The following is a 23644-nucleotide window of genomic DNA, read 5'->3' on the forward strand; positions in this document are numbered from 1 at the left end:
TAATCATCTCTTGAGTAGCAACTGTTAGAAATGATTTGTGTCCGAAAGTAGACCCGGCGTGTAAATCAAAGAACGAACCTTCTTTTGTACATCAGTTCTGCTGATGAGTATGTGTCGTGTGGAAAGTATATTATGGCGTGCTGCCTATCACACTTTGCATTGCATGGTAGGAGTGGTGTTGCGGAAGTAAGCAAGACGCAGTGGATGTAGTGTCTCCAGCCTTGGGCGTCGAGGGGTTGGCAAAGACCGGTTTGTTTGGCAAGGAGGTTGTCCTCATAAATAAAAGTTACCGTAAAGGGTGGAATAGAGGCACGTTCTGGAGTTCTCTTGTGTGGGTTGGTTTCAGCAGTTTTATGTTGCATTCACCTAAATCTGGACGTGTGCAGTACTTCCCTCCCAATTCATTTGTTCTGCATTCATCATTACACTCGGTAATAAGGGGGCTCCCTCTGAACCCAGTATGAGAACAACTTGTTACAGTAGGATCTGCAGTCCGATGAGGCCCCTCTCACCTGGGCGTGGCCTCTCTTACCTTTAGGCTCAATCTCAAATCTTGTGATACTGTTATCCCTGCAGGACTAGGCGCTACCACCCTCCCTCTGTGTGTGCACGGCGTGTTACTGGTATTTCCACGGAGCAGAGACACCCCATGCAATAGGTTCCTCTGCAGGAGAACACCTCCTTACCAGTTTTTGTAGAAGCGACGACGTCCTTACCAGTTTTTGTAGAAGCGACGCTTGCACTCCTCGCTCAAATGCTCTGCAAAAATCGTCTTCAGGCTCCGTAACCCACGTGGGGTCTCAATGTACCCCACGATTCCCACCACGATCATAGGAGGCGTCTCAATGATAGTGACGGCTTCCACCTCTTCCCTCTTGGAGATCTCTAGGAGAGTTGAAGTGGAAAAGAGATGGTTAAAACTATGCATCAGAGCCTCAGTGTGTAACTATATAATTTAAATTGAAGCATTGTCTGCATTGTTGAAACTCCATTGCCACACTGTGTTTAGATGTTATCTACATTACATTGGATAATTCGTTCCTCAAGATGCATTTTGCAATCCAAATCTATGAAGCAATATCTGATTGCTCCATAGCAATCTCCTCTTAATGAGAGATATAATTATGGATTAATGTTGGATATTCAATATTAAATTTGATGGATCAAACCCTTAACTCATACAAGGTTATGTTTGGAATATACAGAACCTTAAACAGTGTACATAGTTCATTGGTAGGTTTCCTACAACCATTCATTGTATTATTATCATTGATGACGTAAAACAGGCCACACTGTGGCATCCTATTATCCTCTCATGCATGCATTAAGCATAACCCCGGCGTTCTCCGGCAGCAGTCAAACCTTGACAGTTGGACCCAGGGGTGCAGCCGGAGGATGTGCTGTGTGGGGCCTGTTATGGGTTACTCAGTAAAGGAGATTTCATTTACTGGCATGAGGCAACATCGTGATTTCAGTGGTAAGGCGTTGGTCCCATCCCCACCTGCTCATTCCCACAAGTCACTGAGCCACCATGTAGTGGTATGTAACGCAGCAATCCTCCAAAGCCTTAGAAGGTGGCATGTACCAATAAAGTGCCAAGCCAGGTGCAGCCCTTCCGCTCCGGCACTAAGCGCTGTGCAGGTGCTGAGCAGCACACACCATCCAGTCAAGTGGTGTGAGGACTGGCAGCAGACAGGTGCATGAAAAGGTGTTGAGTGCGGCACAGTACGGCAGGCTTACCATGCTGTTTGCTTAGAACGTAACTAGGGATGCATCAAGGTACTGGGCATGTGAGTGCTGAGGAGAAGGTAGCATTCAGTCTCTTAATGGGCTCCAAGCGGTGCATGAATAGCACATGCCACAGAGTTTTAGAGCAGAGGGTATACCAGGGAATCATGTGGCATGCACAGAGGAGCCACGGTGCCAAGGTCAAAAGCAGCGTGCTGAACAATGCTAGTGGCACAGCCAACTACTAGTGGTAAGGAATAATCAGCAGGATCAAATGGCCCATCGTCTAACAATTGGGATATAGGCCCTCATTACGAGTTCAGCGGTAACCATGCCGCTATTGGAGGCATGGCTGCCGCCGAAAATGCGTCAGGATCCGGGTCCTCGGAATCAGGACTTACCGGGCCATTCCGAGTTCGGAAGGCCCGGTAATTCCTTCCTCCAAGGACCCGGACACAGTCCTTCCCCTTTCCCATTTCAGCCCCCATAGGGCGGAATGGGAATGGGAGAGGGAGCAAACAACGGGCCATTACGAGATGGCCCGTTGTTTGCTCCCTCTTCCCCTCGTGGGACCCGGTAAGCACGTCTGGTTTTCCCAGGTTTTCCCAGGCGTGCTTACCGTGTCCCACGAGGGGAACTCGTAATGCGGCGGTACGGGGTGAACGGCGCCGGCACCTTTTACGGCGCCGTTCACTCCGTACCGCCAGGGTCGTAATGAGGCCCATAGACTTTTCATTGCGTATCAGTGGTAGAGCACAGGGCACATTTCGGACAACTACAACCAACATTTATGAATGACAGAGATATTACAGTGACGTCTCTAGAAATCAATATTGGGGTGGCAACCAGGGGGCACAAATAGAACAGGGCGGCTGTGCCACATCAAATAAGCGTCAACGGGGCGATCTGGTTTCAGTAAATAAATATTTCAGCAAGCTGGTTACAAAAGTGAACATTATGGAAGTTCCTAGTTGGTTTAAGACAATACAAGATTTTCATCAAGTTAATTTACCCCCTTAAAAGTGAATTCATGTTCAACAGTTGTAAAAAGGCCCTCAAGAAACATCCAAAGGATTTTAGACTTTTTCATTGAACACAATTCCTCGTCATTTCTTGCTGTATCTTTAAAACAAGTAAATGCAAGTTACATAGCCAAAGAAATTAACAGTCTGAAATCTCTCCAAAGCTTCCCTTTCAGAAAGAACTTTCAAGGTCGAACCTACAGCACCCTGCATGACACCCCAGCTAAACTTACATGCTGCAACTCCAAAATTAAAGTTCAACTGTCTTCCTTAATGGGCCCTCTGAGTACTTTAAACAGTTCATCCGTAGCAATGTTCTATCTAATACCGGTCCATTATTTCAAGTTTAACAACATGTATCATATCACGTTTTTATTTAGTGCTTCATGGTGGATACCTGAGTCGCTTAAGTGCTGTAAAAGTGTTATTATTAGCCAAATTAATGCTAAGTAAGATAATGTAAAGTGGTCCGTTATGGTACATCTCTGAAATTTGTGGTGGCCTTGTGGCGTGTGGTTTTGCCAGAACAAAAGAGGGGGTGGTTATAAGGGAATGGCAAGTACTAAACACTGGCGTGCATGAGTGTGGGCCAGAACTACCCAAGTCCTTAGTGGTGCTATGGTTGTGTGTGGTTTGTGGGATTGGCACTTGGCTGTGTGTTCTATTAGAAGGGAGCATTGGGAAAGTCCCTGGCAAAGCACAGTACATGAAAAAGCAGAAGATGTAGCATGTTGTGCAATTTACGCTGAGCTTCTTCCCAAGATTCCAATGGTTGGAATGGTACTAGCAGGCATGTATCTGCTTGCTGTGTGTGTTATAGTCCTTGTGTGTAATTTGAAGGTGCTAGTAGATTGAAAGGTCAGGGAAATGAGCGCTGGGTTGTAGCTCCTGAGGAGTCCAACTAGAATTTTAGGGTTATACTGAATCGGTAGAGTTCAAGTTGTGTTGTTATTCATCTTGATGAGGTGGCGTTACTGTTCTGGGTTCCATTTTATGACTGTAGGGTGGTGTCAGTGTCTTTTTTTGTGATGGGGATAAAAATTTGGGGAGACTGACATGACTGTGATGAGATCTCCAAGGTCAGTGTGTCCTAACCGGCCCTCATTACATGCACGTCTTAGTTTTTTTCATATTGAGTACCTGAACTTCTCCAATATGAAGGAGAGTATGGTACTCTTTTATGAGGACAGGTGAAAAACAAAGTATTCAATTTAATTGTAAAGTGATGAAGGAATAAGTCGCTGCAGCCTTTGTTGTGGAAAGTACAGCCTACTTCCCCTTCTCTCTCCCCCCCAAACCCTCCCACGCCCACAGTGCCCATAAGGTCTCCTTCAGGGACAACCATGCAGGACAAAAGGAAAACCCAACATACAGCTACAAGGCTGCTACACGCAACACAGGGCCCACCAGAGCTTTCATGTGAAGGACATATTTATAGTTACAGTATCTGAAGACCCCTCCACAGGTAGCACCTTGGGAAAGGCCGTCAATTAAATTTTAACCTGTTTAATTATTATTAGCAGTACCTTTTCTTATGTGCCTTTGGCCGTGTCCACTTTATATGTGTATTGTGTCCAGTATCCAGGGCCACTTCTGCAGCTGGTCCCTTTGTTGTCTGGGGATTGGAACGTCATCTGTATCTCTTGACCTTGGCTGCAGTTCCCGTCTCACATGTCTTGCTCTCTATCCAGACTGAATCGGCTCAGCTCGTCTCTTGCTCAGAGGCATGAGGCCTGCTGTAATTTTCCTAAACCTTATAATGTGGGTTTCTACAGTGTCCATGATGTACCTCATAGGTTAGTCACACTTGGCTCTGTCAGGTCCCATAGGCGCTCCTGCAGTTCCATGGGGTTATTTGCATGTAAGCACCTGCAAGCTCTGCTCAGGATCTCTTGCGCCTTGCGGTTTCTGCATTGCTGCGTTTGGCTAATCGCAAAATAATAAAAGCAATGACAGTATGTATATGTATATGTCCTATAGCTATAGAACTGTACACTTGGGTTCTTCATGTATTCGAGTGCGTGTTTGTGTCCCGAAGGGTGGATGGCACATGTGCTTCATGTCTAACGCTGCTATGCCGTGGTGTCTCTAATGATGTCAGCAACATGGCTTCTTGGTGTTTAGTCCATACAGGTGTCTCTAATCATAGCATGAATAAATCTGTATGTCCCTTGGTCGGTATGGCTGGCTGACGGGATACCTTCAACATACTTGTCAATCATGGGTCGGTTGGGAATTCGTTCAAAATAGAATGGATGATTCCAGTATTTTCTGGCCTTCTTGCTTGTCATGAATTTAGTAGGAGGTGGGGGGGGTGGCAGGCTTCCCCATCCCTCTTCTGCCCCCCTCTGGTTGACCTGTCAACCACATGCTTATAGGACAGTCCTTTTGCTCTTGGCTGCCATATCTTCATTATTCTTCTGAGGTGCCCATAATAGTTTGTGTGGTCATCGAACGACCAGTTCATGTAACAGCACACTCCTTCGGAGTTGCTGTCATAAATAGACAATACAGGAATTTCTCCATTTAGTCGAAATGGAGATTTCCTTGTACTTTCACGACCAATAGACTCTGTTCCAAGATGGCACCCATTTTGCATGCATCTTTTGAGGCCTTAGCTCATCCAATATGGCGCTCTGCAACTTAAGCGTGATGTGAACACATTGCCGCATTGGATAGGAGAATGCTTTGCACCTGGCTCAGTGCATCTCAATGCTAAGGCTTCCTTAGCTCAGCACTCAGGTAATTCTACCACTGCATTGCTGCTGTTTCCTTCCTGGCTCTCTCTGTCTCTCATCCTGGTTCCCGTTCTCCCTGGCCTTGCCTTCTTCTCCTCCCGGTGTCCTGTCTCATTCTCTGTCCACCTGGGATTCTCTCCTTGCTTCTTGCTTCCTTTGATGTTTTCCTTGTGGCTTCCTGGCTTCCGGACTGGTTGCCGCATCTCTGATCTTGGACCTTTGAAACTTCACGGATACCCTCCAAGCTCCTTGTGCATTCCTGGAGGAACTTCCATCGCCTGTCCTGCTTCCACGCTTCAATTATCAACCGCTCCAGCACTCATCAGGTTTTTTTTTAACCCCTTGGTTTTTTTTCTCCTGAACTGATGGTTGGCTCTGGCTGTCCCCCTGATTGGTGGTTTTCTCATTGGTGATGGTGGCGTCTGGAGACACTCATCCATTTCTACATGAGTCCCGGATAACACAAAGAAAACGCCAAACTAATAAAACCGCGTTGGACCCTGGCTCTAAGTCACAGGTGAGAGTTAAGACCTGCAATTCTGAAATCTCTACGTGTCCTGCTGACTCTGAACCTGACAGTTACACCAAACCCACTTCCCTTCAAAATACTTTGCATCGAATGCATTGCCCAGCTTCATTGCTCCAACTGGGAACAGTTTGTATTTGCAATCCTTTTACTTATTCTTTGCCTTTCTGCTACAATCTCCTCGTTTACTCCTCCTATATTCACATCCGTCAGGACCTACATCCCAATAGCTTCCTCTACTGTTCTCTTGCACCTTGCCATGCAGATTTGGATCCCACACATCGATGTTGCTGCAAGTACTAGTACTTCCATTATCACTTTTAGTCCATCTGACAGCCATGATGGCATCCATGTCCATATGTACGCCATCCAGCTTTGGTCCTTTCCTATCCCCCTTGCTTCTTCTTCCATTTTGGCATGCATCCGAGCCAGCTGTGCCACTGCATCTGATAGTGTTCCGTTATCTTCATCATTGGTAGGTATGAATGTGCAACAGGCACTTCTTATCTTTGCGCAAACTCTTCCTTCCATGGCTGTGAGGAGGTCCAGAACATATCTATTCTGGAGCGCCACCAACCTTATTGCTCAGAGCTCTTCTTTTATTGCATTGTGCCCATTCATTGTGGAATTAATAGTCACTATCTGCTCCTAGCGGGTGATTTGTAACCACTCCGCATTCGTGTACATCTGTACAGATGGTATTATTGATGCAAAGAACATTTGTGTCCTCCTGAACAGCCTGAGTTCCGCTGGAATTTCGTGTAGTGCTGTTTCTGATGCTTCGGAAAAGTAATTTCCTCCTCTCTTTACTCTGCTCAGTTCAGCTGGCTTCTCTGTCTTGGCTGTTGGTACCACTTGGATCGACATCTTCTTTCGTTTGTTATTGTCCATTTTCGGGAACTCATTGAGCTTCAAATTCTTCTTTGGCATGACCAATGAAGGCATGTTGATGTGTACCAGCAAGCAAACTCTTCCCCAGTCAGGTGGCAGATACTTGTATGCTTTCGATCCGCAAGCCCAGTAGGGGTCCATCAGTACTGCGGTTCCTGGCTTCATAGCTGCGTGTTGTTCAATGCTTCTGCATCCAACATTCTCGCCAACTTCAACTTCATCATTATACTGATAACACAGTGCTGGTGTCTTCAGAGGCATCGGACAAGCTTCATTTTCCACCGATTTGTCAGTAGCTTTGCACTCGCGTCCCTTCTTTCAGGCACTTGTCATTTTCTTGCTGCACCTTGTTCACTGGCGACTGTGCTAGTGTCAGCGCTTTGCTTCCCACCACTCCATCCTTCCATCCCTCTTTTGTGTCTACAATTCGCCATACACTAGTATCTCTGGTCTTTCCCAGTGATCTGGCTCTCCTCCTGTCTCCTTCACTCTTGTCCATAGACATGGTAGTTCTTGCAGGGTAATAGTCTTTGTTTCTTCTTTGTCTGGCCAATCAGTTATGTACTGTATAGCTTCATCCAGCTGCCAATAATTGTTTATCATGTCTAATGTCTTTATGTAATTATCTTCATACCGGAACATTGCTTTAGACATCCATCTCAGCATTGCTGTTTTCCCTTGAAATCTTCCTCAAGCTGTCACCATCGAGAGATACTTTAGGCACTGTGCTCTTGCTGCTGGTATTTCAGTTGCTACAAACGTTCTGGAGGCACTCATTGCATAGGGGATTAAGGAGCAGACATAACAGCTCTCCCTGGTGGTTTCCTTTCCTACTTTGGTCATTGCTCATATTATGAGACACTTGAGCAGTGTCAGTGAGATACATGTCTACCCCCTTCATGTCTGTGTCAACACTGCACTTACCTCTCCTTACCTTATCAGCAGTGCACTCCTGTCTACCTGACATGGCCTTCTCATTCCACCTGCTTGGGTTGGGGGAATGTTAGTAGATGGTACAGTGGTAGCACTTGCAACGCAAGTGATTTTCCAAAATACAAATATAATAACACTGCTAGGAATAAGTAGGAGCAACACAACCATCACATTTTTAATATGTCATACATTTTCACTTACGCTGCTCGGTCCATGCAGCTTGAAGATATAGTTGCCCGACTGAAATGCGTGAAGAAATGCATTATTTTGCTAGTATTGTAAATGCTCTTAAGCCCCGCGGACCAAATAATCGCTTATTGCAAATGCAAACACTTCTTCCCACAATGTTCTTACTGATGGGTCTCTCAGTGTGACAAGGACGGGAGGATTGCCATACTCAAACTGCGGGTATGTTTGGGCCAAATACTCCATAAAGGCAAGATAGTACACTCCGGGGGATCGGGCTCAGAATCCGCTGGATCACAGTATGGACAAATTGGTTTGAGAAAGTATCTGGGTGATGGGCAGAGGGCAACATGTACAATCATCAACAATTACATTGGCTTTCACGTTGCTTATGTGCGGAAAGAAAAATAGCAAACAGACAGTGTGCCCTAATCTATGTCCACAAGGAGTCCAGTCTCTACTTCTGCTGCTCACCAGCGTGTGACCATTGGATGCCCCCCTCCTGGTCGTGTAAGCTCAGAACAAGCTTGTAGCTCTCCTAGGTGCTGAACATTGGCCCTGTCAGCCAAGGAGACCTTGTTGGCAAGCAAGGTCACTGCTCTGAAGGGCTTGACGTCAGCCAAGTGGTTCCAGACTGGCTTCCCCTCGAGTTTGACAGCACAGTCGGCCACTTTCTCCACGACATGCGTACCCATGAACCTTGGCGCATTTCAGCGCCTGATGAAATTTCTGAGGAGGACGATGTCCCCCACACTCACAGGGATTTTAAATTCAGAGTCTTTTGGCGCACTGTCAGAGTTGCTCTGTTCGCTGTCTTCTGGGCCTCCTCAGTGTTGTATCTGCCGAGGGATAAAAGAAGCACTAGCCACCAAAGAAGTAACATAGTCATGCGTCTCATTCCCTAACACATCTGCACTATTCTCACAATCCTTCAGTGCTCTTGTGGGAGGAGCCAGGGGGAGATGCATGTGCCGCCCCATCACCAACTCATGGTTAAATGGTGGTCAGACCCAGGCTTATTGCGCAATGCACAACATTGCGAGTGGTAAGCAGCGCAGCCAATTACTTTTTGTGCCGTGCTGTGGCTTGTCTATGCACTTCTTCAGGAGGCCATTCAGGCGTTCACACACTTCATTTGCTTGTGGGTGGTTGTCATGATGCCTACCCCCAGGCATCCGGACCAAGCCCATCAGCCCCGGGAGCAGTCATCTAGACATTTATTAAAACCTCAGCAGCCCCGGCTAGGGGCTATCTGGGTTCAGTCCTGGCACCTTAGGCGCCAGGCTCATAGTAGGAATCAGTCCTGGCGCCTAAGGCGCCAGGCTCATAGTCATTACTTACCTCAGGCAGACCATGCTGCAAATGACTCCAATCCAACATGAAGCTTGAAAGGGACTATTTTTCTACAGGGACTATTTTTTACTCGGGTGTGGTTCTAGGGACTTCTTACCTGGGACTACTTTTGAGGCTATTTAAACCATGCCCGGCCAGCAACAAACGCTTCACGTTATTCTGCATCCAGCAGCGTAACACTCACCGTGCCTGCAGCCTGCATCCAGTCTTCTGCCACGCCCGCCTCGAATCCGGATGTCCTAAAACAAAGAGGAAAGAAAGGGACAAGGTTAGAAAACAAACTTATTTCTATTCCACACCTGATTCTGGATCCATCTTGTCTCCGGACCTGTAAAGAACATAATTTCTGCACGCGCCGCACCTCCAGCTGCAGCGCCACGCCATCCTCACCAGTCTTCACAGCATCCTTCAGGTCGGCGCTGCCTCAATCATTTCTTCACTGAACTTCGGCACCTAGGAGACAAAAGAAAACCACAAGGTGAGCCGAGGGAACCAACAAATATAATTCTTACCACCATAGACTTACCTGATTTACCACCGGAGGCATCCTTTTGTGACTCTACATATTTTCACGTGCCGCATCTGTAAAGAGAGACAAAACAACATGTTTTCCTTGTGCAACATTTACCGGACAGCGCTGGGTAATACAGACTCTTACCTGAGCGCCACCAGCTGCCACAAGAGCATCTTTTCACAAGCCAGCTGCAAGACAAGAAAGGAAGGGGGGAACAAGAGTGAACATCGGACATATTGAACTCTATGAACTTAATACTTACTGGTCCTCACCAGGAACCTCAGAATCAATACTCTCCGGAACTCTCCCGAGCCTTCAAACTAGTGAAGTAACTGGAATCGACGCGTCCCTGCAAATCCACGCAGGATGGAGAGCTCATCTTTCAAGAATATAAGGTGAGATTGCTGTGAGGTCATTTCGGAGGTGATTAGTTGGGGAGGACTGTGGGGGTGCCATCACTTGAATCCACAAGTGGCTAAATCCATCTCTCCACTTGCAGGAGAATATTTCTACGGGTTAAGCAGACAAGATTAGGAGGGCAGATCCAGTCAGTCATCGCTGCACTACGCATCACGTGGGTGGAGACCGCAGCTGTCCGGGTCTGACCGACGCCCCTGTGGGAGACAGTTGAGCGTAACAGTGATATGCACATGCAAATTTGTGTTGGATGCTCAACAATGCTTTGATGTGCTGAAACATTTAATTGGCGAAGTAAGGCCCATTGTCAGATCGCAGGACCTCACACACGCCCCATCTTGGGAACATCTCCCTGACCAGGAACTTAGCCACTCTAAGGGCGTCAGCATGTGAGCAGGGGCCTGCCTCAGTCCACCTGGAGAATGAGCATTTAACCACTACTATGTAGCGATATCCTTGGCAAACCTAGATCATGTCTGCATAAACCACATGTAAATGCTGGAATGGGCCTACTGGCCTCGGAATGGCTCCTCTCACAACTCTCAAAGTATGCCCTGCTGTAAACTGCTGACAAATGAAACAGTTGCTCACAAATTCAGCCACGTGTTCTGCCAAATTAGGACAGGACCGTGTATCTCCAATGCGTGTAGCAATTACCTCCTTCCCCTTGTGTGTTGGATAGTGTAACTGTGTCAATGCAGTTTACAATAATGCTAGTGGCATCACCACTTTCCCTGTGTTATCCTGCGGCTATAGGGCATCTGTCGGAGACACTGTGCATCCCCTCCTTGTCCAAAAATCCTTCTCTTCCTAGGGTGCATCATCTTGCAACTCCATGATCTGTGCTTCTGGCAGTATGTTGTAACTCTGCATGAGTACCATATTTCTGGTGCACTCTCTCGGATTTGCAGCTCCTCCTAGTTACATTTAGCCTCAAAGTCTACTGCTTTGTTTCCCCTTGAAATGGGATCTTGCCCTTTTGTGTGTGCTTGGCATTTCACTATTGCTACCTGTCTTGGATAAACAATTACTTCAATCAATCTGGCCAGTGAAAGTGCATGTTGTACTGGAGTCCCACCCGTGATTCTGAACCCTCTCCTGAGCCATCGTGACAGTCCAGAGTGTACTGTGGACATTACATCGGCGGAGTTGGAGGAGATTGTCACCTCCTTCTCTACGCTGTGTTCCAATGCTAGTATTAGGGCCACAAGTTCTGCTTCTTGTGCTGAGTAATGGGATAGTAGTCGCGCACCGGCTACTTCTTCACTTGTCCCGTCTTCCTTCAGTCTTACTACTGCAGTTCCTGTATGCCAGACTCCATCTGTATGATCAATTGTTGAAGACCCGTCAATGTAGAGTATGTCTGCGCCCTCAAGTGCATCCTCCTCTACCTTGTGAGTGTCACTGAGCATCTCTACTTTTGCTGTACAGTCCTGTGCATAGTCTCCTAGCTGTAGGAAATCTGCTAGAAATGTTGCTGGGTTGACAATTCTGCATCTCACTATCTTCAGCCCTACATACAATAGTATCACCTTGTACCATGATGCTCTTTGTGTAGTCAGAGTGCTCTTTGGCTTCTGCAGTATCGCAAAGAGGGCGTAATCCACGTACAGAGTGTTGGTGGACCCCATGGTAATTGCTGCTGACTTCTCCACTGCAAATGCAGCAGCTGCCAAAGCTTGTTCACACTGATAGGGTCCTCTCGTTACTCTGTCCAGTTTCCCACTGTAGTAAGCTATTGGCTGGTGTCCCATGCTTGTCTTTTGTGTCAGTACTGCCTTCATCACTACACCATCAGTGTGAGAGAATAGGAAAAATGTCTTTTTGTAGTCTGGGATCCTTAGCACTGGTGCTGTGCTTATGCCTCTTTCAGTTCCTCGAATGCCTCATTCATTTCAGTTGTCCATGTCAGTGTCTCGTTTCCTTTCTGTGCTTCCTTCAGGGCACCCAGTAGTGGCCTCATGTACGTGCTGTAGTCAAAGACCCATTCTCTGCAGTAATTGCATAACCCTAAGAACTGTTGCATTTCCCTCACTGTCGTTCACTTAGGTGTTTTGCGTATTGTCTCTGCTCTGTCTGGGGTGATTTGTGGGCCATTTTGGGGTATCGTCTGTCCAATATATAGCACCTCTTTCTGACAGTACTGTAACTTGTCCTTGTCCACCTTGTATCCCTTGCAGCTAACACAGTCAGCATATGTACTGAGTCTTTCGTGCACTGATCATATGTCATGCTGCAAATCAAAATGTCATCTACATACTGTAAAACTGTGCTCTCCATCTGTATGTTGCTTAAGTCCATCTGTATCACTCTGTTAAAGATAGATGGTGCATCGCAGTACCCTTGTGGGAGACAAGTATTTTTCCACTTCTGGTTTCTATACATAAAGCTGGTCATGTCTTGTGAGTCTGGGTGTAGTAGTACTGAGAAGAATGAATGCTTCAAGTCAATGACTGTGAACCAGGCAGCTTCTGCCGGAATACTGCACAAGATTGCTGCTGGGTTTGCAACTAAAGGATATTCTGCAATGTGGTTAAGATGTCTCACATCCTATATGAAACGCCATGACCCCCCATTCCTCACTGGATACACTGCGGTATTTCATGGGGACTATGATGGTACAAGGATGCCTCTCTCAATCAGGGCTTTTATTGTCTCATAGGTACTCTCATCTGCTTCTTTAGTTAGTGAGTACTGCTTTACTGGTAAAATTGCTCCTGGCTTCAGCTTGATCTTCACTCCCCCTATGCTCTTTATGTGACCCACGTCATAGGGACTTGTGGTCCATAGTGTGCTGGGTACCTTGGCCATATCCTCCTCCCAGAATGGGGGTGGCGCCTCCAGTGCCATTGCCATTCACTGTGGTACTTCCCTGTACTGTATTTGTAATCAGTAAGTCACACTCATCTCAAACACCATCTCTATTTCTAGTATCTCTTCCTTGAATAGCCCTTTATCTGTCACTGTGGTCAACTTGCACCCCTCTGCCACTGCGATCACTGCTCTCCATGCCCGTCCTGTGTCATCCATCCCATGTACTGCTATCCAATCCTCTCTCGCAACCACTGCCTCTATTTCTATTGGCACTATGGGTTCCTCTTCCTCGTCCATTGGTAGTTTAGGCCTGAATAGGTATTCATTTGGAATTTGACACATCTTCCCTGCAATTTCTGGAAGCCATGCAATGGCAATGTCAGTTCCATACGGGAACATTTCTGCGTCCACTGGCACCCCCCCTCTGTACTGTGCACCCATAATATGCTTGAACAATCTGTCTTACATTGAGTATGTGTATTCCTGGTGCGGAACACACTATTCCGTTGTCTATGAATGAGATGGTTGTTAGGAAAGATTTCACATTGTATGTAATTTTCCCTCCATATGGCAAAGCCCAAACTGTTTGCTGCTGTTTTACACCCTGATCTAGACTTTGCCAGAGAAGTGCAGCCTTCCACCGCACTCCTCTGGGCTTTCGCTCAATTCTTATGGGGAAACTGACATGCCCTTAAGACAGTCAGTACTGGGAGACTTCGTTTCCCTTAGTCCTTTCCTCATGTTACAGCTTTTGTGCAAGATGAAACAAGAGTGCACTGTAACTTACTTTGGGTCTCTAGTCATTCCAAAGGCCCTAGAAACTCTTGCTGAACTTATTATGAACTGTGCAAGTGCGTCACGGACAGGACTGGTGGCAGCTATCGTTTCTCTTGTGTTTTGAACCCTTTTTCGCCATGTTATCTGCGCTTACCGCGTTTGGCACAAATAAGTGGCCTGGCTCCAAAATGGCCATGCCACAAGGTTCTTTGTCCTGTCCTTTGGCCATCTTGCCTCTTCACCTTCCACAGGTCGAGCCGACCCGGGTCAGTCCTTATTTGGTCATGCACTTTCCCGCGAAACCCAAAGCTTTTGCGGGCTTCTGCATGCCTTGTGTGTATGACTCCAGGATGTGGGCTGGGGTGTCTGTTCCCAATACACATCCTGGGTGCCAGAGAGTCTGGAGTGTCCTGAATGCCTGGGACCACCGTGGTCCGTGATAGGTCCACGTATAGTGTGAGTGTTTGTGAGCAGATCTCCCATTGGGTCCTCTCTGTTTTGGCGCAAAGGGAATTTGGATAAGAGGAGGCTGAAAACACCACTACCATGTCGATCTCCTGAGTTCACACCGAACAAGGGATAAGGAGCCTAGTATCCTGCAACAAGAAGCTGAGTCGAGGAACCGCTGGTGACCCACTGAAGGTTTGGCACCCTGAACCGCTGTCGTCCTGCGAGACCCCTCTGCATCTGATCGTCCTAGAAGGTCTGCGAAGGCAGTTTGACCCATTGGAATAGTGGGACCAACTATTCCCGGCACCTTTATCAAACCCTGCAAGTAAACCTCTTCGGAAGTGTCCCTGGGCCAACCAGTGGGCTGACCAGCTTACGCAAGACACTTTGCTCTGTCACCGCCGCTGTTTCAGGGAAGCCTTTGAAACTTGGTTTACTGCTTGATCTGCGTCCACGGCACCCTAACACCGAATTTTGCACACTTGGCATTCCCAGGTCTGAAGTGAGACGAGTGCGCCCGGACCAGAGTAAATGTGGTTGCCGTATTGCCCTGCTGCGGTAACAACCTGTGCACGTCCGCTGCATTTGGGACACCCTCGACCCTGTATCCTGCTACACAGAATCTACGTGGTGTCAGGACGTCCTGATCATCGCAGCTGAACCTGCCAGCAACGTGAACTGAACTGGAGAAGTCTGGGTCTGCCTGCGTCGGGGACCGGTGAGTAGTCCATACCCCAACGGGTGGCCCCTCGCGCAGGAGCCTGTTTCTTTTCTACCGCTGTTGTGAAATAGCGACTCTATCCTGCACTCTCACCCTGCCTCTGCCCACAAGTGGAGGCCTTGCTTGAGTAGTGGGGACTTGTTCTGCATCGCTTCATTCACCTTCCTGAACTGCCTGAGACCCTACTTTATCCATTGGCACCAGCGCGTGCAGGTACTTTTGAGCATAAGGCTCCTCTCTTCGTAGGGCTCGGACTTCCTCCTAGTCAGGTGCATTTCTGATGTCGAACTGGGTCTAATGAGTACTTGCGCTGCCTGTTTTCCTCCCCATCTAGGTGGTCTACATATTACGTGCTCATAACTCCTTAGACCCCTCGGTCTTGTATATATATTGTATTGATTGTGATGTGTTGGTTTACTTTAGTATTATTGTGATTCTTTGCTATGGTCGATGTTACAAAGGCCTTGTAATAAATGTGTCTATATTTTTAATATAACACCTGTCTGGTGTAATTTGTAAGTGTCATTGCTTTGTGTGCTCATTGAGGTCTTTCCGTCACCCTCACCCCTCTTGACCGCCACCATCCCTACCCTGATTGGTCTGGCTTGTCCAGAGGTTACCCTGTTCCAAGAAACTAGGCTGGCCTTCTGTACCTCTGCCCCTCCAGGTCCGAGTTCAGAAATCCATCTTAACAATGATCATGTTCAGTCTGCTTATAATGTCTCGTCCCAGTATGTTTGCAGATGTCTGTCAAGAGTAAAGTAAAGGCAGTGATATATCGTGATTTCCTATAGAAAGTGAGATGTTGTCTGGGAAAGGAACCACTTCCTGAGCTCCAGAGAATCCTTAAGTGTTCATGGCATCGCCTGACAATGTAAATGCTCCTTCCCTAATGCAGGGCCTATTCGCCCCTGTGTCAATAAGAAAGGAAAAAGCTTTGTCACCTATTGCCACCACTGTGCGAGGTTCCTCCGCAGGGTTGGGTGTGATCGACAGGATGGGACACATCAAGTTCGTCTGTGGGCTGTGCATTCCCTGTAAAGGGGTTGTTCCCCACCATGGTAACTCCTCCCAGTTGTCTGATGTGAACTGTCAGCATTAAGTCCACATGTGCTGCTGCGTCATTGCTCTGTATCTGTGCCAATTGATGTGTGTTCCCTCAAATCTGTGGTGCTTGTAAATACTACAGTGTCGGTGCTGGCATTTGGGGTACCTACATTTGAGCTTGTGGGACTTATACTTGTTCTTGTGGCATCTGTTGATATGTGCCCTGCATATGTCTTTGCTCTTGTTGGTCCTGTGCATAGTAATCATCCTGGTGCCCTTGAAAGGGATTCTGGCCCTGCACTCCCTAATTCTCCTGCATCCCCCTGTACCTACACACTCTTGAAATGTGTCCTAACTGCCCACACGTCCAACACTGTGGTGGCTCCCTCCATCCCTTGCCCTTGGAAACCTCCCAAAAAGTCCCCTGCTGCACCTGTTGCCCATATCCTCGAAACCCCCGTCGAAAGGCCCCTTGGTTGTGATGCATCTGCAGTCCGCAGCCATGCCCTCTCGGTTGGCCCTCCCTTCCTCAGAAACCTTGCTGGGGACCACCCCACCCCATGAACCCTCCCCCCATGGGTGGTGCAAACTGCTGTGTTTGTGGCTGCTGAGGTGGCTGCTGTGCCTGTGGGGTGGGGCTGGTTAAGACTGCACCCTCCATGGCGTACTTCAATAGTTTTCTCTGTAGTAGTTGCATTTCGTCTATCTTCCTGTCTTCTGCCTTTTTCTTAATCTTCTCCTGCCATAGCCTACAATGATGAACTATCCTGAGTTGTATTTGTGGCTACCCCTTTGCTTCCATCCCTACCAATTTCCTAAAACTCTTCTGGACAAGCTCTGGTTGCCCCTGTACTAGTATGTGATAAATTATTACTACTGTTTTGTCCCACGGCTCTCGAGTTTCAAGGTGCCAAAGCTCTTGAATCTCCTGAATGTACTGCACAGGGTCTTCGTCTTCCCGCATCTTCCGAAATGTAATCGCCCCAATATCTGATGTGTCTGGGTGTTGTGTTCTTAGTGCTTGCCATACTGTGGCCCTGCAGTTTGCAAACGGCGACCCGTCATGTTCTGTGTTTTGTGTCGTCACCCCCGGGAACCCTGCCCATTTCCATATGTCATCAGCTGCATCTGCTAAAATGCACACTAAGGGTCACTTTATGTCTCCAACAGCTAACCTATGTCCTGCTGTCATTTTCTCCATCTCATAGATCCACTTTCCAGCCCCTGCACTCACCGATGGTAGCCTACACTTCACATTCTCCTTGTCTGTTTGCTTCCATGGTACATACTAAGGTTGTACCCCTCCTCTCTCTAATAAGGGCATCTGTGTGAATCCTGTCTCCTCCTCATGCGTCATTCTAGTCAGCCTGACTTGTCGGTCCCCTCACTCGCTCTTGATGCCTGCGCATACATCTATTGTCTCTAGTATGGGTACTCTGGTGCTGTCGTCATATCTCCTTGTTAACCGTCCCCTTGAAAAAGCCATTGCTGTCTCCCTTTCCTTCATCCTGGGAGGTCTCTAAGCCTATCGATATATGTAGTGGTGTCCTGTTGGGTGTGCAAATCGATTGCCAGTTGTGTCTGCTCATTCCAGCTGCCCCCTCGTTCTCCCTGTGTGCGTCCTAAACTCCCATGACACCTGCTTTTCTGTTCTCGTCCCCGTATACTGCGATCGGAATTGCTCCCCCTTCTCATCTCAGCTGTCCCTGTCTTCATTATCAGACCCTGTGTCCATGTTACTACAGAAATCCTTTGCGACAATCAGCCTCCTCGATGTCAAGTCCGTGTTAGGCTTTGTGCTGAAGTCAATGTCCCTCAAGTCTTCCTGCTTCCTCCCCCGAGGTCCCTAGACCTGCTCCGTCCCTTTCTGTGGTGCTCCTGCCTTGTGAGCTTGTGCTGTCTGGTTCTGTCCATCTGTCATCCTCGAGTCTGTCGCTTCCCCTGTCTAGAGCTCCTTCTGTCTTTACCACCCTTATTGCTCGCTCGTCCAACTCCCTGTCCGCTCGTTCCCTTGCCAATCTATCCAACTGTAACTTCCTCTGTTCCCTTTCAGCGAACGTACGGTTTTTCAGCTCTGCTACTCCTCTTCTCCTCTCAATCTCTTCCATCTTCCTTGTCCTTTTTTCCTGCATCTCTTGCTCCGCTTTCTTCTTTTCCTTGAGGTCTCTTTCGATCCTCTCGTCCCGCTCCCTTTCTATGCGCTCCTTCTCCTCCTCCTTCTTTTGTTCCCTATCCTCCCTCTCCAACTTCTCTCCTCCTCTATCTGTCATCATGTTCCAATCTATCCTCCCAGTCCTTCTCCAGCCTTTCCTTCTCATCCATTATCTCCACCCAGTCTGATGCTTTGCTGCTTCTCTTCAGACCCTCCATTGCCTTAGTCGCCCCTTCCGCCTCGCATCTGTTTTTCCTTCCAGCTTCGGGAGTATCTGTCCTCCTATCCACTCATTCTTGGTTATGCTCGCGAGCCGATCCCTCGCGCCCTTCTGCGCCTCTTGATCAGTGGCTTGCTGCCCTGAACCTACCGGCCTCTGCTCCTTAGTATATGGTAGTGGCTTATATGTCGGAATTGAGTCACCCTCTGCTGCCCTTAATTCTCGTATTGGGTACATTCCTTGCTCATTGTCTGTGTCATCGGATGCTACACTTGGAGGAACATAGGGAGGTGTGGAAGGATGAGCCCCTGGCTCCTTCAACTCCTGCTGGCTCAGCATCCACTGACGCCTCACTGCATCCTCTTCGCCTTCCAGAAACATGCACTACAACTCGAATATGGCCATGCGTTTCGTTGCCTTCTTCCCTAATAGGTACCCTGTATGTGTGTCATTAGTGATTGCTGCCAGGGGAGTTGCTTGTTCTGGAAAAGACCCGGGGCTAAGCTGATGTCTGAACTGTTGGGACTGGGGGCTAGCTAGTCGTTTGGCTGTAGCTCCTGAGATTCTATCCGGGGCTACAACCAAAAGATCAGGGGATATAGCCCCCTCAGCCCCCCCCAGCAACGCCCCTGATTGCTGCACATCTTTGGATAAACTCCCACAAGGTGGCCATGGTTTAGTTAATTTCCCCTCTGTACTTTTGGACCACTCTATCCAATACTTTCAAATCTTCTCCCGATAGGGTGGGAGTGACTTACACAGGCGCTGAAGGGGAGTATCCCCCCGCACTTCCCCTGATACATAGTCAGTACCTTTACCTGACCTCAAGTCAATGGTTTCGACAGTCAGCTGTTTAGGGAAAAAGGTACAGTATAATGGTCATACTTTTCAGATTCTATGAGCCTCTCTGGCTCCATAAGTTATCAGGCGTGCTCCGCGCACCGACCCTCCTTCAAAATCACTGCCTCCTCAGGCACACCCACAATCTTCCGCATGCGCCTTCCGCGCACAACCACTGGTTCACCTCGTCTGCCAATCCCAACTTTCCAATAATAGCTCCTCACCATCTCATGCTCTCTGTGTCCTATGTGCAAACCTATGGGTGATGTCACCAATCTATTGACCAAGGTAGTGCAGATAAATCAAATACTGTGCGCACACTGTAATAGCCTGTTACTCCCAACGCACACAAAATTCCACAGCTGTATTCCCGCCCCCAGGCAGAGTATACCAATATTCACTTGTGATTGAACTGTACCCACAGCATCGCCTCGCGTGCAAAACGTCTCACTCCATCAGTCGACTCACCTTCCACAATCTAGGCCAGCTCCCTTGCTAACCCTTACTTGGATACCCTCATCTATGGCCTGAGCTAAAATGGCCAACCCAGAGGGAAACCACTTAATTACATATCTTCTGTCATCTGTACCCTTGAGTCAAAAGTTTAGGTTATTCACCAGTACCGTTTACCTCTAAGACCAAATGTACCCTAAACATAGAAGAAGGACATCTACCTCCGCTCCTGTCCCTACTAATCTTGACAGTACTAGACAACACGTTGACAATACTCAATGATACTAAACAATACTCCACAATACTCAATACCCTCCCTCACACCCAGAGTTGCCGTTAGACTGGGTCAATACTTACACTCCAAGGTCTGCTGGTGCTGCTCGGCTGCCGACTCCTCCAGAAGGTGCTCATTTCCCCGCCCTCGTCTGCCTGGACTCCTCGCTGACTTCGGGCAGGATGATTTCCAAGGAGCTCCTGATGGCCTTTAAATGGACATGCGGTATCCCTTCTTCTTGAAATATGCAAGGGTCCTGCAGCCTCTCAGGTTTGGCGGCGGAGGAGACGACCTGGTATGCCAGAAAGACACTGGATGCCCACAGACTTCGAAGGCCCAACACCCGCCCCCAGGATACATGGAGGACTTTATTACAGACAAAAACAACAGGAATCAGCACAGGAACAGAACATATTCATGCACATCTCTCTCTTTCTCGGCTCGTGGGCCAGTTTTACTTCCATATGGCGTCAGCACTTTGTCACAACTTGGGCCCCTCTCCAGAAAACCTATTGTGCCAAGTGATTGGGTATTGAGTATTCTATTTCCTAGATAGGACATTATAGATGTTATTCTACTGGCCCTCGCATGTCAGGTGGCTGGCCTGTTCCATCTCCAAGTCACTAACTATAACATTGTTGCAGTGTTGTGGACTTACCATTGGTTCTTGCCCATTGCCACCCACCCGTAGGGTACTAAACTGTGATTGGCTAGAGCTAATGTCCCCAGGACTGGGATCCACAAAGATTCTCAGCTAACTGTGTACCTCTTCATTGTGATGAGAATCATTATGTGTCTGTATTGTAACTTTTGTGTACCACCTTTGGTTATGAGAGTGCTCTCCTGCCCGGTGCAACACTTGTTGCATACTGTTGCATACTTGTTGCAGTCTGTGCCTGGCAACCTGGGACTGGCTGTCCCTTTCCACTGCTGATCGCTGGCCATTGTCTGCTTCGGTCATGTCACGTGTCCAGAACCATGAATTTGAGCTGTGCAGCTCTGGATTATGAGGATTTACTCGTATTTTCTGCAGCTGGTCCCTTTGTCGTCTAGGGATTGGCATGTCATCCGTATCTCTTGACCTTGGCTGCGGGTCCTGTCTCACACGTCTTGCTCTCTGTCCAGCCTGAATCAGCTCAGCTCGTCTCTTGCTCAGAGGCCTGAGTCCTGCTGTAATTTTCCTAAACCTTATAATGCGGTTTCCACAGTGTCCATGCTGTACTACATTTCCATAGGTTAGTCACACTTGGCTCTGTCATGTCCCATAGGTGCTCCTGCAGTTCCATAGGGTTATTCACGTGTAAGCATCTGCAAGCTCTGCTCAGGATCTCTTGCGCCTTGCGGTTTCCGCGTTGCTGCGTTTAGCTAATGGCAAAAAAAATGAAAACAATTATACACTATGTATATGTATTTGTCCTCTGGCTATAGAACTGTATGCTTGTGTTCTTCATGTATTCGAGTGTGTGTTTGTGTCCTGAAGTGTGGATGGTACGTGTGCTTCATGTCTAATGCTTCTATGTCATGGTGTCTCTAACGACGTCAGAAACATGGCTTCTTGGTGTTTAGTCCAAGCTGTCCATACCAGTGTCTCTAACCATAGCCTGTGGCTCTTCATCCATGCATGGATAGATCTGTATGTCCCTTGGTCAGTATGTCTGGCTGAGGGGATAGCTCTCGATGGGCCTCTTCACGGGTCCAGTGGTAACCCTGCCGGTGCTACCGGCGGGTTGCCCCCAGACCTGTAAAAAATTACAGGTGCCTGACTTCCAGTGCCACTGGGCTATTACAAGTCCAGCAGCCAGGAAGACAGGAGCCGCTAATTCTGTTAATCCCCATTCCCATGGGGATACGGAAGCACTGGCACAGTTTTTAACAATGCCGGTGCTTCCGTGATGGCTTTGCCTACCGTCACCGCTGTGCCCGGCAGGGCCAGACCTGTCAGGCACAGTGGCTCTGGCAGGCAAACCCGGCAGAACCCTACAGCACTCATACATTAAAAAATTCCTTGCACCTATATCCACTCTCAATGGATGTTCAAAAAACGAATACAATAGGATAAATTCCAGCGCTGACACTACCTCCACTATTGCCAATTGGCGATATATGCTAGATGACATCTCCCACCAGATGACACACTGGGGCAGGTTCTACCCACAACCTACCCACATCCTGAAGAAGGTCGCCCAATACTGCAGCTTAATCAATAGCCACTAGTAGACCGAAACATATGTCAATACCATTGAATAAGCAGAATGCTATTTGATTTGTTTTTTTGAACACCCTTTGAGAGTGGATATAGGTGCAAGGAATTTGTTTAATGTGTGAGTGCTGTAGGGATCTTGAATAGCCTATAGAGTGTAAAGATGTACATTAATGAGTGTATGATTGAATAGTGATGAGAATGGTGGAAAACCCGTGTGGATGTTGAATAAGTTATTAATCAAGAGACATGATGTATGAACAAAAAATTGCTAAATTGTGTATAAATAAATATATTTTGTGATATTAGCAACATTGAAGTTGTTTGTATAAGAGAGCCCCCAATCTCACTTGCTGAGATCCATTGTATTATTGCTTTCATGTGATTTACCTGGAGGACCTGCAACATTACAGGTACCCTTATATTTGAATCTGTCGATGCCAGTAAAACAGAGATCTTTCTTATTGTGACGCTTGTGCACTGTTTTTCTCCAACCCTCTGGCTGCCCTCTTTGGACCCTCTACTCTTACCATCCTGCGAGGCAAAAAACCCTGGGGTAATCTTTATGTACTCTCTCTCCTTTAGACGTTACATTTGAATCTTGTAAAGAAAGCCCACTTCCAGCTTCACCTCCTTATAGGCATTCTACCGTTCCTCACCTTCCCCCAGAAACTCATTGGGCCGCATTACGAGGTTGGAGATAGCCATGGAGATAGCCATGGCGCCATGGCTGCCTCCAAAATCGTACCGACTCCGGTCTGGTGGATGGAGCAATTCGGAGGTCGGAGGGACCGGTAATTCCCCATTCACCAGAGCCATTCCCCATTCCCATTTGAGCCCCCATAGGGCTCAATGGGAAGGGGGAAGGCGGCAATAATGGTACCGCAAATTGCGGTACCGTTATTTACCCCGGTATCCCTTTGCGGGTCCCGTCCTTAACACCTGGTAAAACCAGGCATTAGGGAAGGACCCGCAAAGGGAATTCGTGGTAGGGCGGTAAGGGATTACTGGCACCGGTGCCCTTACCGGTACCGGTAATCACTTACCGCCCACCTCATAATGAGGCCCATTGTCTCTAAAGCCCTGGCACTCTGTAGGCTGGACTACTGCAACATCCTGTTCCTTACCCTCCCCCTTTGTTGTATATGCCCCCTTCATCTAATCTAAAATAGGGCTGCAACACTTATCTTTGGCCTCAAGCCCTGGGATCGTATTGCTGCAGCCCTAAAATGTGTACATTGGCTCCTGGTGGTGGCAAGGATGAAAATGAAGATCCTCTGTACTATTGACAAGGCTTTCTGGGCCTGGCACTACAATATCTCCAACTTTGTCTCCCTAAATACTGCTCTGCTAGAGCCCTCCACTCCTGTAACTCCATTCTCTGCTTG

General features: G+C 47.8%; 1 protein-coding gene across 1 annotated transcript in view; it reads right to left on the reverse strand.

Annotated features, from left to right (window-relative positions):
- Positions 1–23644, reverse strand: part of RPL3L (ribosomal protein L3 like) — a 320999-nt gene that overhangs the window by 180747 nt on the left and 116608 nt on the right. Inside the window, exon 3 of the mRNA XM_069647298.1 lies at positions 717–885. Within this exon, the coding sequence (XP_069503399.1) occupies positions 717–885 (169 nt within the window). The remainder of the gene's footprint in view (positions 1–716; positions 886–23644) is intronic.

The sequence above is a fragment of the Ambystoma mexicanum genome, chromosome 2q (assembly GCF_040938575.1).
Source record: "Ambystoma mexicanum isolate Mex_15411 chromosome 2q, UKY_AmexF1_1, whole genome shotgun sequence".
In the NCBI taxonomy this organism is placed as follows: Eukaryota; Metazoa; Chordata; class Amphibia; order Caudata; family Ambystomatidae; genus Ambystoma; species Ambystoma mexicanum.